Here is a 14207-nt window from a genome sequence, read left to right on the forward strand (position 1 = left end):
TGAGTCCTATGTTTAAGAAGATAATTTTTGCATCCTCAAACTAAAGGAGTTCTTCCTACAAAGCCACCGCCAGGTCACCATCCAGGTCTTGAAGGTTTCTAGGGTCAAGAAGTAACAGTCTACATAAAGCAGTCTCTACCTCTTTGGGGTGGCTCAGACTATCAGGAGTTATGGGTTCACAATTACCTCAAATATACACTCCTGTCAGTCACGCACAGAGGATTTGCTTTTGCGCTGTGCGACACCAGTGTCGTGTTTTCCACATGACAGCTCCTGATGTGAGAAGGGAAGTCTCCTACCCCCAACTCTTAATATTTTCTCCTCTAGGTTAAACATAAATCATTTCCATCAATCACCCAAAGATTTTCAGAAAAACAATTAAAGGTGTACAATGAATCCTAGAAGAACAAAATTATGTTATTTTTACATTGTATACGATATTTACGAGGATTTGACCACCAGTGATAATTACAACTAGCTTATTTGATAAAAGATTTTTAGGACACTAGAGTGTTTAAAGTGTATCAAACTTTAGAGCCACAGTGAACATAATTAAACGTTTCTTTGCCAATGTAACAAGGGTGAGAAGCTCCCAGAGAGCATGGGAGCCACTTCTGTGGCACAGTTACAAGCAAGCACTGGTGAAATGAACATTCTGGCAAGTAACATAAAAAAACAAGTCTCTTTATCTATCCATAACTAAGGAATTAATCTCTTCCCATTCAATGCTCTACTAATATAGTCTTGACTTTATTTCTATTTTTCATTTTAAATTCTTATTAGCATTTATGCATTTTTTATTCAAAGCATAAAATCTAGTAGTACTAGTTCAGTAAAGAAATAGGCAAACAAGAAACACAGAAAAATTTTACTTTCATTTAATCATCCATTCTTTTCAAAATACCATGTTCAAGGAGCTCTTTAAAATTAAATCCAAAAGGTAGAAAGTGTTGGAAAAAGCACACCACCAAATAAAAAGAATTCTTGTAAGCGATTTTTCTCTAGGATAAAATAAAGTTGCTGATGAGCCAACTCACACATTTTTCTCTTTTGGACAGTAAAGCAGTCATTAGGTGTGATCATGATATATTTGCTTCCTATAATTTATCAGGACCAGGGATACTGATGGAGAGATAGCAGGTGAGCCAAACCATGATGTATCCTCCCCCTAAAAAAATGTAGACAGCTTATTTTCTCTTTCAATCATTCAGCCTTGGCACGTTCCTTACCCAGTCTCAGCAGTTAAATGGATTTTTCCAGACAGTCAAATAAAAATATGTTTCATAAATACCAGGTTAGTTTCCAAACTGCAGAAAGGCTCTTTGGCAAACGATGTCTGCCATCATGTTTTAAAGGAGCCTCCTTTAGTCCGGGCAGCAAACAGCTCCTTTAGCAATAAATACTGCCCAGCATCACCAACCTATGAAATAGAAAGAAAAATCTAACTGACCTTAAGAGGAGAAATGTGAGACTGTAAGACGTATCCGTGGACATTTTCTATTTGAGACAGGTTCTTTTCAGATACATGCACAAGTTCTGGACCTCTCACTTCATGAGTCAGCCGAGGTAAGGAATGATCATGTGGAGCATCCTCATCTTGATATCGATACTTCTAGGCAAAAAGGAAAAAAAGGAAAAAAGTATCAGTGTCTGCAAAGGGTGTACTCTGACTTCACATTCTAAGTCAATTATTGGGTACAGTATATATACCTACTGTTTCCTTCACCAAACAAGCTTTTCAGACACGTGTTTGACAATCAACACGAACTTGCTGAATGCAACTGAACCAACCATCAATATCAAGTGATGTTAATGATTTAATTGTATCTGATGATATGCTCTGTTTATGAGCTACATAAAAGTAATAATAAAGGAACTTATAAAAATTCTTGTGTAGAGGAGGAAGTATCCCTCCAAATGACCAGAATAGCTAAGTAAGTGCTAAAAGTCATGGTTAGAGAAGGAAAAAGTGCCAGACAAGAAAATAAAATTCAGAAATATCCTTTTCAGAAAATGTAATTTTGTTTCAGAATTTATGAAAGATTTAAGTTCACCTGGATATGAGGAAAATGCACCACCTATATTTTTATTAGTCCAAAAGGGAAGACAATTCACTCTTCCTTTATTTAATATTTTAATATTAAAATATTATGTGAGTTACTTGGATTCCTTGAAAAAAAGATCGCAATAGCTGGAAATGAAGCTAGCACTAAAGGACTTCCAACAGCATAGCAAGTGATCTGTTTCTATATAAATAATTCCTTGAGGAGAAATATTTCCTTCTCTCTTGTTTCCTTTTCTTCTTGTCTTAACTATCTTCTTTCTATATGCCCATAGCAGTAAGAGAAGCCTCTGTCAAAGACCATGGTGTAAGCCTTCCAAGCAAATCTCAGAAAGTTGGGAGAGAAGGTCAGAAGAAGAAATGGTCTAAGAGGACACATTCCTGGCCATAGGGTTAATCTTCATCATTAGTGCCGGTTGGGTATCAATGCACTGTGTCTCTCCCCAATTCTAACTCTTTTTGCTTTGGAGTGTTTCTTTAAAGTCCCATCATTTCAAGGTTGTTGGCCTATGCCACAAAGAAAACAGAACATTCTATCACTGACCCCCAATCCAGCTAATAATGTGTTCGTTTCCCTTGCTCTGCCTTTATATCATGTGCATGACACATGGTATCAGGGGCAGGGGTTCTGATATTCCTATTACCCCCACCCCAGGTTTAACAGTTATATATAATCTCTTTTCAGTGCCCTACTATTGGTAACGCCAACAGTTATTTTGCCACATCAGTTACTAAAAACATGTCTTCTTACAAACCCATGCCTATGTTTTTCACTCATTTTTGAGATAAATATACTTCCTTGAACATCAGCTTTTAGTATGATTCATAATCTGACAGTAATTAGAACCACCCCAGGGTTAGTAATTCAATTTGTTGCCCAGGCTTTAATCAGAAGCTGATAATCAGTACTTGCATTTTCAAGGGAATCTTCCTGCAATGCCCAAAGTTTTATTAATCTCAAGGCAAAAATTACAATTAACAGTGTCAAAAGCACCATTTAGAAAGAACCCTTACACACTTCTGTTGCAATCATCCTTAGCCGTGATGTACCATTTAACCTATGATGAAGCTAATACTCAGAGAAGGCCAGGTAATTGTCCAGGGTCATGTAATCATCAGAACCCAGAGGATGTGAATCTGAATCTTCCTTTTACCATCATCAGTCTCTTCACCACCTTCAGAAAGAGCCCCCTTCTGACAGCTATCGGCAGCTTGGTAGAAAAACATCATTGAGAATACACAACAAAATGAGGTTAGCCCTTTCCTGTGAACTGAATATATCATAGTTCATGTTTCCTAGCCCTGCGGATAATTGGAGAAGGTAAGCTGCCTCAGAAACAAGGGTTACCACTTCATATTCATTCTTGATCAGTTATGTTTTCAGCACGAGCAAGTAATAGGACACGCAAGCCCATATTGTTTCTCGGGCTTGCAGCCTGTCTCCCTTCACATCTGCTCCGCCTTCTCAGTTCTCCCTCAGGAAGGAGATGGTAATCACCATCAGAGAAGTAGCCGTCAGCTAGATTCTTTTCTTGTGACCATTTAACAAATTACTGAATCTGCTTGAGTACCCTAATAATTGTTCAGTCCACTTCCTCCTCATCCCCAGCCCAACTCCCCACACCATCCACTACTAACACTGCCCAAATTCAAGTTCCTGTCAACTCTTTCACTTCTGAATTCTTTTTAATCACTTTCACTTAAGCAATTGTGTACTAAATATAAATAAATCAACTTTCAGTTTTTACTTTATTATATTTTGAATTAATCATTTAAACTAAGCATTTTTAAGTGTGCAGTTTAGAAGTAATTATATTCACCTCATTATGCGACACATCTCCACAGTGTCATCCAATGGGTGTTCTCATAGTTCCCTATGGACCCCAATCATAACTCACTTGCTTTATAATTGAGTTTTCCTGTTTGTCCATATTAGTGGTATTCACCCTCCTATCTCCAGTTATTATCTAATTACCTACCACATATGATCGAGTATTTGTTAAATAAAATTATAAATCCCTTTTGAATAAATCGGCGAAATTGGCATGAGTTGCTTAAAGTACACAACTGTTTTGTCTATTAGATGCAACTTTTATAATAGACCATTATGAACCCCTAAACCATATTTTTGAAACATATTTGATGAACATCAGATTCTCATCATTCATTTCTGTATTATATGCTGAGAACATATGCTGAAAAGAACATTCTTATTCAGAGCAGATCATGTATTTTTAAGTAGATTATACACAGGCACAGTTAAGCACCTATACATAGTGACGATAACTAAAGTATATACTGTGTTCTGTTGGAGCAGAAATGGTTCAGACAAACGTTGTCTGAAGCTTCCCAGTTTGAAACAGGATCTAAAATCATATGGAAAGAAATAATGGATAGTCCAAGAAAATCACAACATATGCAGAACTCTGAGGAGGTGACACCCAATCTGATTATCAAGATCCTGAAAAGTTTTGCCAGGGAGAGTTGAGTCTGACCAGAGCTGGGGGACTAAAACAGTCTTCTAAAGCATTTAGGACTTTAGAGGGTACCTTTATCTTCCAGGTAGAATTTTTAGGAGATCTTAAAAAAATAAAATAAAATCTAAGGAGAGTGATTAAACAATTTTGCAGAGGTTACTCCCTAATTTAAGATCATCTCTTTTGTTCTGTAAAACTATGAGTCATCCATCTTCCTATCGTTAGTGTCAGTAGGTGCGTATGCCATTCCGGGCAGCTTTGAGGGTTTCTGTGTTGCCTGTGAAGGAATGGAGGACACTGGAGGAGGCCAGTGGTTTCAAATGTGTGGCTTCTCCTTTTCTCCTTAGCTGTGTCCTTTAGAAGAGACACTGCAATGAAAGAACTTTTGTAAACAGATACTTCTATTTTCAGTTCTAGTGGGAGTAGAGGCATGAAAAATGTTCAAGACAGGAAAGAATGAGGTATTATTTGTATGTCTAGGTGTCATTGTCTTCTTATTTTTAAAAAAACAAAACAAGCAAGAAAAATCTTCTGGGATTTTGTCCTCTCCTCATACCTTAAGCTTAGTCCTCTCTGCAGCCCCAGACTCAATCCAGCAAACCTTTTCAGGACCTTGATAATCAGATTGGGTGTCAGCTCCTCAGAAGCACTTTCTGATTGCTACAACTGGTGAGGTATCTCTCTAGGTGTCCCACCGTGTTCTGCACCGATTCCTGTAAGTGAATAACAACTTCTATTGCAACATCCTGCCCCTGAGCCTCTCTCCTCTAGAAGCCCATGAGTGTTTCAAGAATAGATAAGGAACTGTTTCGTCCCTGAATCTCCAGGGCCTATCTGACAAGTGACCTGGAGTTAGAGACCAGAGAATGCAAGTTTGTAACAGAATTAAGTTAAACGAGCTGTGTGATAACATGATCCACCAGATCAAACATCCCTCCAAGTACAGCCTGTATGCAATCATATCCATGTTATTTTTCTGCCATGGGCTTCACATGGAAAGACAAAGTCCAGAATTCTGAGTAGACTCTGCTGAACACATCTGCTGAAACTTTCATGAGTCAGAAGCATCTTGAGTTACCCAGAATCCCAACACAGGAGCACACGCTTGGTCCATCAGCTGAAGGTTTCTAGAACTGTGTGGAAAATGGTGCTATGCAGCAAGTGGATAATAATGGGTTAAGAAGTTGGAAATCAATTTCTCATAAATAAAAATCTGAGTTTATCTCTGTTGCTGCATAAAAAGTGCTCTACCTCCCTCTTGCAGCAGCTGTTGGCACTGGACTGATGAGAGAGGAAGAGAGAAAGGGAGAATAAGAAAGAAAAGCAGAGAGAAGGGAAGAGAAGGGAAGGGAGGGGAAAGGAGGGCAGGCGAGGGCAGGGGAAAGCAGGGAGAAGAGAAGAAAAGTCAAAAGTGGAGGGTGGGTACAACACATCTGTGTGCTCATGAGCAGTCAGTAACATTACAATCCCTACCAATGACTGAATACCATCCATGCATACTTTGCTAAAACTGTTAAAGAAATTATTCCAGTTAACATTTGCAGCAATATAAAGCAGGTACGAATTGAGGAGTGATTACCATTCCTTACACAAACCTGACACTTAGGAATTACAAAAAACTTGGTAGTGCCACTGATTCTGTTAGTTACATTGACAAATAACATCCTTTTTTGTTGAATCCTGTCTCCCTCTCTGTAATCAAAATTCACAAGGGCAGGAGCCTTGCCGTTTATCTTTGTATTTTCCAGAGTGATCGAGCCATGTGCCATAATGCATGAGTCCAATCTACCTGAGCTGATGGACTGCTACTGCTGAAAGAAAACTTCTTGGTTTTAAAAAAATGTACTTGGCAGAAAGGCAAGATATATTTCAGGAAAAGTGTGAAGTCAGTAGGAAGATGAAATATGTAAGAAATTTGCAAAGGAAGTGATGATGTCTTGGAAATATGTGAATGCAGCTCAGAATATAGAGAAAACCAAGGTTATGAAGGAAGTGGTCTAAAAAAAAATAAACTGTGGAACTGAAGGGATTTCACTTCATCAGAAAACTAAAAGTTCAACTTCCACAGTTAAGTACTCTCATCCAGGCCCTGCCAGTCACCCTTTTACATGGAAAACTACGTTTTTTTCAACACATCGATAACTATCTTTACAAGTTTCACTCAGTTAAGACTTGTGCAGCATGTTGGCAGCAGCCTCTCTTCTAGCTCCTTCTTTATCCCATGAGTGCTTGGAATCTGCATAGCAGATGCCCTTTAATCCCTTTGTGTCCCTCTGAAAGTTGCCCCTCTCTCCAACTCACTACATGGAAAACATGTATTTAAAGAAGCAAAAGAGGACATGCAGAAATGCTTAAGGTAGTGAAGAGATCAGTATTTATGTTTATTTCAAAAATTTTAAAGCAAATTCTCTGAATAACACTTTGCCTGGAACAGGGTTCTTTTTCCTTCGCCCACCTTTCCATTTCATTCTCCAGGAATGATTATATAATGGCCACAGATTTGGGGTGGAAATGAGATTCGATAGGGGGACACTGACAGGAGGAAGGGCGACGCAGAGCTCACTTAACTTTTTGTTTGTTTTTTGGTACCGGGAATTGAACTCATGACCTTGTAATTGTGAGGCAGGCAGTGGAACCACTGAGCTAAATCAATTTTACTGCCTCTTCCTCAAAGAGCCCTCCTGGCTTCCCACATTAGGAGGTTCTCTTCACGCTACCACACTGTTCTCATCTTCATAGGCTTTTCAAGGAGACCTGTTAAGTACTTATTCTTCATGAAGCTGAACACATCTTTATTTTACATTCATTCTTTATGCTTATTTGCTCAGTGTTTGCCTCCTGCATTGAACTGACATTTCCACGGACCCAGAGAACCCTACCTTCCTGGTCCACTGTTCACCTCCAGGATCTGCTACTTAGTAGGTACTTAGTAAACGTTTATTGAGAACATAAGGAATCTAGACAAATCTATTTTCAAAATCTAATAAAAGAGCTAATAAAAGAGCGTAAAAATGTACTGATCACATGCATATTCCCCTAAGTGAAAGTATTTTAAAAACCTGACCCAGGACCGGGATTTAGCTCAGTGGTGCTGAGCAAACACAAGGTCCTAAATTTGATCCCTGCTACAAAGAAACAAAAACAAAAACAAACAAAAAACTGACCCGCAATTGGCTATATAGCTGGCCTGAAGGACATTTGAAAGAGGAATATTATTTTCTGAGATTTAGGACAAGATATAAGTAACAGGGCTGATATGAGAGTTCAAAAGCTCTTCCAGGTGCTTCATTTGAATTTTTTCAAACAAAATTGATAAATGAAAGGAAATACTTTCCCGTCTTTTGGTACAAAGAACAGGACAAGCCAGGATGTTAATTAAATTACAAATCAGCGGTCTGCATGCAGCTGACAGAGCTTTGTGTGCTTCCAAGCAACGTCAGATATTTTAAACCCTCTGTAATTACCTACAATGGAGAGGCTGCCAGGAAGGAGGCTTTCATGAATATCTAATGAATCTTCGGATTCTTTTTAAAGAACTGATGATTTAAATAATCATGAGAGAACAGAGAGCGTACTCTCAGTGCTGACCTCCATTTGCTAACTGAAGATCTGGAAAGGTAGGCTGGTGGGATGTGTGGTTCCCTCCCTAAAATTCCAAATGAGGTCTAGAAAGGGGCAGGACCAGTGTCACTCAAAAGAGGTAATTGCAGAATTCAAAAGCTCTCTGAGAAAGACAATGGAACGGCAGAGCTATGTTCTGGGAGCATAATGGGTTTGGCTTCGTAAAATGAATTTGTAGAAGATGTCATATGTTCAGCTTGTTTTTTGTTTTTTTTTTCAGAAACCGTGTCTCAATCTCTCAAGAAGTGGATAAAGAAGGAGTTGTCCCTGTGATTTCCAAATGAAAAAAGTGGATCAGAGTCTGCAAAATGCTAAGTAAACAAGCTTGGGTTGCTAATGTGGTTCTCTGACTCCAAGTTGCAGTCAATATTTTGGAAAATGGATGAATTCTGGCTTTCAAAACAACAAAAATATTGAGTTCAAATTTTTATTATGCCTCTTGCTGGCTGGGAGATATTTGTCAAGTAGACAGGTATCTCTGAGCTTCAGTGGACCGAAGTCACAAGCCAAAACTACAGACCTACTGCCTAGAAGTACTGTATGAAGGTTAAAGGAGACACTGTATTTCTCCTACCTTGCAGGTACTTAACAAATGTGAATGCTCTCCTTTCTTCTTTGCACTCTGCATGTCATTCATAAAAAACAATGTATACAAATGACAACAAAACTCGGCCCCTAAGAGTGAACTTTTCAGATGGTTAATTCTGATAGCACAATGGGGAAAATGTTCACAGTTTCTCACTTGGAGCCTCCAAATATGTCTATAAATTTTTCATTCCTTAAGTGATCAAAATAAAATAACTTTCAAAAATTTCAGTTTTCTGGTAGTGGCTAACGATGCAAAGTTCCAATGAATGCACTAATTCCCAGCCTATCACCATTCACACGATCTTAGGCAACTGACTAAATTCTCCAAGACTTCTTTACTATGAGAGTAGATCTGTACCTAACCACATTTCTGAAGAGGCCAAGTTGGATAATGCTTGGCAGGCATGCAGCAAAGTATAGTAGACACTTACTGAGAAGTCACTTAATATCAGCTATAATTATTTTACTGAAACAGGAAGTGTTTTGTTTGAATAAAATGATTTTAGAAATATAAAAAAAAACACTACAGAAAAAAATGTTGCCTTATTTTTTTGTTTCCTCAAAGACTAAAACTGCAAATATTCCCACTAATACTTAATACATAGACCTTACATTCTAACCTCACAGCTGTACTGGATTCCATATTTGAAATCTTTCATCCACTTTTTTAGTTCAACAAGAAAATTATTGAGAACCTACTATGTGTCAAGCATTGTATAAAGGTACTAGGAATACAAGAGTGAATAACAGATATATCCCTTTAGTTTTTTATATCTTCTCTGCTTCTAATAACATTCACAACTTTTTTTTTTTTTTTTTTTTTTGCACTGGGGATCGAACTTGGGTCCTTGTGCTTGTAAGGCAGGTGGCAGAACCACTGAGCTAAATCCCCAGCCTGATTCCCAACTATTTTTCATCAGGCTAACATTCAATCTTCAAAACAGTTCCTTTGACTTCTTCCTACATGCTTCTCTTGGACAGATTAGTGTCCTTTTTCTATGCTCACGAGTGATACCCTGATATTTAAGTATTTATGTATGTACTTTTCTCACAGGAATATAAAGTTTGTAATTGATCACAATTAGGAATATAGAGTTGCAAGCATTCTTCCTGAGGGTGCTCAACAACTACAGTGGACCCTGGACTTACGAACTCCATCAGTTCCCAAGGGCTGGTTGTAACTTAAGTTGGTTGTAAGTCAATACAGCTGAAGGGCTGGGGATTTAGCTCAGTGGCACTGCACCTGCCTTGTAATCACAAGGTCCTGAGTTCCATCCCCGGCGCCACAAAAAAAAAAAAAAAAAAAAAAAAAAAAAAAAAAAATACAGCTGAGATCTGGATGTTTGCCTGGGTACATGCTATAGATAAAAAGAGGAAGATGAATCCTCGTTTCACCTAATTAACCCACGTTGTTTGTATGTCAAGCCTGTTGTAACTTGAGGGTCCACTGTACTTTGAAACTGAACAAAACCTAATGCAAATATAAGATTCTTATAATCCCATGTATTTCACCACACCTCGAAAATTCAGAAAGTATCATATCTTCAAGAAACCTGTCTGGTTTCTACAGAAGGTCTGACTATTAAATAGCAGCCTGTAAGAGTTATAGTAATAACATGAAAAACCTGATTCACTTTTATAAGCACAGTTTACACAGTGAAGTCATTCTCAGAAGCATGTAACTAGAGGAAAGAATGGTTTGTGTTTTATCCAAAGTTTAATCTGTGTATATGAGGCACCTGAAAAAGAATGCCAGTGGTTCCTCCTGGAGTAAAAAAGTTTTAAAATGAGCAATGGGAACATATAAGAGGAGTGGTGGTTATAGTGGAGTGTCAATTTGATTGGCTTTGGGATCCAATCGGGGGATTGGCTTTGGGATCCAATCAGGGGATTGGTGGACCCATTTCTGGGTGTGTCTAAGTGGGTCACGGAGGCTGGCCTTAAAGTCTATGTCTGGTCTCTTGCCCATTGCTCTCTGTTGCCATTTCTTAGCTCTACATTCTGGCCTCCCTCAACTAAGCGTCTTTGCTCCATTATTTTACTTCCTCCATGTTTCTGTACTGGAACCAGTCACCTACAGACTGATTTCCCTGTAACTGCAAGCCAAATTAAAACTCTTTTCCTTTTAAGTGTGGATGTTAGGTATTCTGTCAAGTGATGGGACAGCTAACTAGTATTGCATATTGTTCCTGAGTGTGGGCACATTGCTGTGACTGCACCTGAACAGAAGAAGCCTTTACAACTAATTTGTGGGAGGGTTTGGAGAAACAGGCTAGAGAAGCTCTCGAATGCTTTCACAGAGCCTGATATATGATTCTGGGCAGAGCTCAAAAGATTAGAAAACTGAAAGGAATGCAGACAGAAAGGGCAGGATGAGGAAATTTCAGTTGGCAACAAGGACTCCACTGACAACTGCACCAGAAACCATGTGAGTTACACTCTAGCAGAAAATCTGTCTACATTTTACCCCTGTCCTAAATCTCTGCAGAAAATTGAGATGAAGAATAATAGACTAATTGATCTTGCAGAGAAAATAAAAAGGCAGCCCAATATTCAGGCTATAACATGGGTCCTGCTGGCTTGTTTTTGCCAGATTTATAGCTTAGAATTTGGGCCAAAAAACAGAGCAAAATAATTGGAAAAAATAAATCTTGGCCCCGAAAGCACCATGCATAAAGAAGAAGGTGTGGCTACTAAAGAGATTAGAACCAAGTACTTTGTACAGAGATAGGAAGAATGATACCTGCAGGGCACTGTAAGTAACAGCAAGACCCACTCATCACAGGTTCAAAGGTGAAAGAGTATAAAGCTTTTACTTGAGAAGAGATCTGCTGAATCCCTCCTCCAAGAAGATAAACCTGGAGAATTTTCTCCTAGGACGCATTTCAATGCGCTCAGCCATCCAGGCACTCAGAGTCAGAAAGAGCCAGGGTCCATGGTGGCCTGGCAGCTGCTTCCACAAACCACGGCACATGATGTTGTCCACATGTGAACATGTGAAGCAAGAATGGTGGGTTCCAGGAAGCTTTCATCAGGTTTCAGAGAAAAGCCAGGTAAGAAGCCCCTCAGAAGGCATGATGTGAAGTTGTGGGGATGAAGCCAAAGGTTCAGTGGAGACCCCAAGAATCTGGAAACTCCAGGAACCTGTAACATCTGCCAAGAAAAGCTGTGGCTGCAAGCAGAGCCAGCCCAAGAGAGGCTGTGCAGGCTGCAACTGCCAAGGCTGTAAGGGGCCAGGCCACCTATCCTCTGCAATTCATAACCCATCACAATGCATCCCAGTGCCAGACACGGAGCTTAGGACTTGAAGTTTACACAGCTAGATTTGGTTCTTGTTTTGGTCCAGTTCTTTTCTGTTCCCCTCTCCTTCCACCTCGTAATGGGAACATTTAGCCTGTGCCATTGGGATTATATAACTTGTTTTGTTTTATTTTATTTTTTATCTTTACAGAGACTCACAGCTAAGAATTGGCATTGAGTCTCAGAAGAGATTTTGACTTAGACTTCTGAAAAACACAAACTTTTGAGACTTGAGGAAGGGTTATTCCATTTCTAGTTGTATGCAGGACAGTTAGGTAGAAGAAAACTGTTTTATCTTTATTTGGCGGTGTAGAATAATTTTAGGAAATGCCTTTTGGTATGAAGTTGACAAGTGGTGGTATAGGGTGGCTGTGGTGGAGTGTAAACCTGATTGGCTTCTGGATCCACCAGGGGGATTGGTGGAACACACTGCGGGGTGTGTCTGGGTGAGTCAGGGAGGCATGGCTGTGGGTTCTGTGTTTGTTTCATTGCTTTCCTTCTCTGGCATGGTTCCACTGTTTTACTTTCTAGCCTCCGTAAACTAAGTATCTTTGCTTCACCATGCCATTCCACCATGATATATCTTCCTTAGAGTCAGCCAACTACAGGCTAGACTTCAAGCCAAAATAAATCCCTCCCTCTTTAAGTTGTGACTATCAGGTGTTGTGCACAATGATGGGAATGCTGACTAACAGAAAGGGAATTGAGTAAGCTTCTCTGTTTCATCTGTCTGCAAGCACTGAGTAAAAGCAACAAATGAAGTACAATGACAAGCGAGGCCTTACCAAAGATTCTTATCCTATAATCTCCAAACCAAGTTGAATGAGTATAGCAATCTTAAATAAGTACCAAAAAGTACACTGAACTATATGCAAGTTAGGGAATAGGTCTGGGAAAATATGCACTAGTATATTGATGATTGTTATTTCTAGGATACTGTTAACTTCATTCTTTGATCCATATTACTTGGGGGAATAAAAATAATTGAAACAGATCTGAGTTTGATCCCCCATATCAATAATAATAACAATAACAATAATAGTGATGATGATGATGATGATGATGATGATAACTGAAGCAGAATATGTAAGTCAAGTATTCACTTTGCTGAAATGGAGAAGGTCCAGCATACTACAAGCTTTGTGGTAAGGGAAAATCTCCAGCCCCAAAAATGGTTCATCCAAATTCAGTTGAGTTAATTTTTAAGGTTGATTAAAAGATGCAAAAGAAGCAATTGCCAGCTGAGAAAAGAGGGAGGGAGGAGGTAGGAATGAATTTACTGGGAGAACCAGACTAGAAGTAAAATTGCTTTGGTACCAAGAAATCAAAGCAATGATTTGAGGACAAAGCAATTAGTTTGTCCATTTGAAGAATAACATCAAATGCTGTCTGAGTAATTCTCCAGGGCTCGCAGCCACTGGATTCAGTCGAGGTCAGTGAGCTCGTGTGGGCAGTCACTGTCTGACTCAACCCTCCAGCTGTGCAACTGCAATAGCATCTGTGAGGGTCACTCTCTCTCAAAGTCCAGATGCCCCTTGTGCTCAGTGTGTGTAGTGCCCAGAAAAGAGGAAATGTTCAAGAAATTCTCTACACATTGCTTTCATGGATGCAATTTCTATTCCTGCCATTAAGAAACAATGTGGCTTCAGGCAAGTATGGAAGATCTCTGAAACTCAAGTCTCTTCATTTTGAAAATTAGGCTAATAATATATGACAGTGTCCTTATGTGAAACTGATGATACAACATGAGTAAACATATTGGCACGGGGCCTGATGCTTAAGAAATCCACATATTTTTCTGCTTCTCTGTCATTATCAAATCAGCCTCTTTCCAATATGGTGTTGTAGGAGGAGGCCCCCTTCTCTTGGACACCCTGGTGCATACACATAGTCAGCTCAGCCAAACCTCTATTCTAGGTGCTGGCTTCCTCCATACTATTGCTAGCATTAGAACATGCTATGCAACAGCACAAACCCTCCGCAGGAGGCAGACTGGGTTTCTATGGAAGCTATCACTTCTCTGTAAGTGAGGCCATTTTAGTCTCTCTATTCATGCTTCCATCTAAGCCAACAACCCTGGCCTCTTCTGCCTATGATTAACATTTTTTGTCCAGCTGGCAAAGGGAAACCAGTCTCAGACACAGATGCTCAATTGGGCT

At 39.3% G+C, this 14207-nt stretch overlaps 1 protein-coding gene across 1 annotated transcript in view; it reads right to left on the reverse strand.

Moving 5' to 3' along the window:
• The window catches only part of Dlg2 (discs large MAGUK scaffold protein 2), a 1815033-nt gene that overhangs the window by 859188 nt on the left and 941638 nt on the right, over positions 1–14207 (reverse strand). The window contains exon 6 of the mRNA XM_033763940.1: positions 1451–1612. Within this exon, the coding sequence (XP_033619831.1) occupies positions 1451–1612 (162 nt within the window). The remainder of the gene's footprint in view (positions 1–1450; positions 1613–14207) is intronic.

This window comes from Fukomys damarensis, unplaced genomic scaffold (genome assembly GCF_012274545.1).
Source record: "Fukomys damarensis isolate Sample0158 unplaced genomic scaffold, DMR_v1.0_HiC HiC_scaffold_16, whole genome shotgun sequence".
Classification (NCBI taxonomy): Eukaryota; Metazoa; Chordata; class Mammalia; order Rodentia; family Bathyergidae; genus Fukomys; species Fukomys damarensis.